Below are 1,770 nucleotides of genomic sequence, written 5' to 3'. Positions count from 1 at the left end.
AAATATATATATATATAGTATATAATTTCATAAATTTTCGCTTATTTCCAAATTTTTAGATACATTACTAAAAGTTTTGTTCATAACTATATATGTCGTTAGATCTGTCATTTCTTATCTTATCATAAACGCAATCATCAACTCGTTATCAAAAAAACTATTTAAGTTTGAACCATGACGTAGACATCTAATAGATGTCTCAAACTTTGTTCTAAGTCACGTTGTTATAAAATCGTAACGTTAATTTTGATATCGCATATCATTTAATGTATTGTTATTTATCCAAATTTATTATTGCAAGAAAATGAATTAATCTTCCATTTACAAAAAAAAGATTGTTGATTTTTTGCAATGTATTTGATATGTTGAAAAGAAACAATGACTAAAAAGGAAAAAGATAGGATTAAGGACAATACAGCTGACGAGAAATATTGAGCACATATTAAAATATCGTAATGGAACGTTCAGTGCCACTTAGCGGAGGATTGCGAGGTCGTAACGCCAAGCGAAAGCTCCCAGGTGAAGCGGCGGGCACGGGTTCTGGAAAAAAAGGTAGAGGATCCGACATGACCACTCCTAAACTGCCGGCTCATGGTTATCCGCTCGAGCACCCATTCAACAAGGACGGCTACAGATACATTTTGGCAGAGCCAGATCCACACGCGCCTTTCCGACAGGTATGCTTCGGTTTTCTTTGTGCCTGCGTATAATTAATTTTTAATTTTTATATAAATCACGCGCGCGCGCGCGCGCGCGCACACACACACACACACACACACAAATGTTGTGCATATATATATATATATATTGGAATAATGTTGTCAGCCAAAGAATCAAAATTTTTTTATTTTCATTATATCCCTATTGCAAGAAAAGTTTTGCTGAAAGAAGAAAGGAAAATATATATTGTTGATTCTTCCAATAAATTTATCAATTTTTAAAACTTTATTCGATCGAAGAAGATTGATTTTATCATGTTGATTTCTTTTTCAGCATGATAATATATTTTTGCCTTCTTTTCTTTTGTAAATCAATTTACAATGTGGATGTAATGTAAGTAAATCTTAATTTTGACATACATTGGCTATGTTTCAATATATACTGCCAATACTGAAAATCTAGAATATATACTTAATATAAATTTTCAATATATCGGAATGCCATTATATACAATATATAGGAATTTATCTAGAATTAAAAGTTATTAAAGTTTTTGATTAATTAAAGTTATGTTATTGTTTCATATTAATCAATGCGTAAAAAGTAAATCATAATTGTAGCATATTTTTATTTTATTTTATTGGGAGTTTTCGAAAGCAATTTCTATGTTACAGTCAAGGGATTAAGATTCTGAATTTAAATGCATAATAACATTTAAAATAATTTAAAATTTTTCTAAGTTCTTCTATATAATTTTCTAAATATATTTTCTAAATTCTTCAATTATTTCAATTTGTGTTCAGGAATTCGACGAAAGCAGTGATTGGGCTGGTAAACCTATACCCGGCTGGCTCTATCGCGCTCTTAGCCCGAGTACAATCTTACTCGCATTGCATGATCGTGCGCCGCAACTCAAAGTGGCCGAGGACAGATTAGCCGTTACTGGAGAAAAAGGATATTGTATGATTAGAGCTACGCATAGTACGTAAGAACAATCTTTCTATTAACTTGTTAAAATGCTAGCTTCTTTTCCACTTCAGGAACTAAATTTTAGCAATTATATATTGATTTCGTATTTTTTCATATAAACTTTCTATATTAAAAATCTAA

The 1,770-nt window shown here is 30.7% G+C and overlaps 1 protein-coding gene across 2 annotated transcripts in view; it reads left to right on the top strand.

Annotated features, from left to right (window-relative positions):
* The window catches only part of LOC108686443 (set1/Ash2 histone methyltransferase complex subunit ASH2), a 9,194-nt gene that overhangs the window by 2,431 nt on the left and 4,993 nt on the right, over window positions 1-1,770 (top strand). For both annotated transcript variants that reach the window (XR_001931705.1, XM_018191754.1), the window contains exons 6-7: window positions 469-677; window positions 1,464-1,641. Coding sequence is in view for 1 of the 2 variants with exons in the window: in XM_018191754.1 (XP_018047243.1) it covers window positions 469-677; window positions 1,464-1,641 (387 nt within the window). In the remaining variant the exon portion in view is untranslated. The remainder of the gene's footprint in view (window positions 1-468; window positions 678-1,463; window positions 1,642-1,770) is intronic.

Source organism: Atta colombica, unplaced genomic scaffold, assembly GCF_001594045.1.
Source record: "Atta colombica isolate Treedump-2 unplaced genomic scaffold, Acol1.0 scaffold181, whole genome shotgun sequence".
Lineage (NCBI taxonomy): Eukaryota > Metazoa > Arthropoda > Insecta > Hymenoptera > Formicidae > Atta > Atta colombica.
The sequence above is the reverse complement of the archived record's forward strand: the minus strand, read 5'-3'. Positions and strand labels throughout refer to the sequence as shown.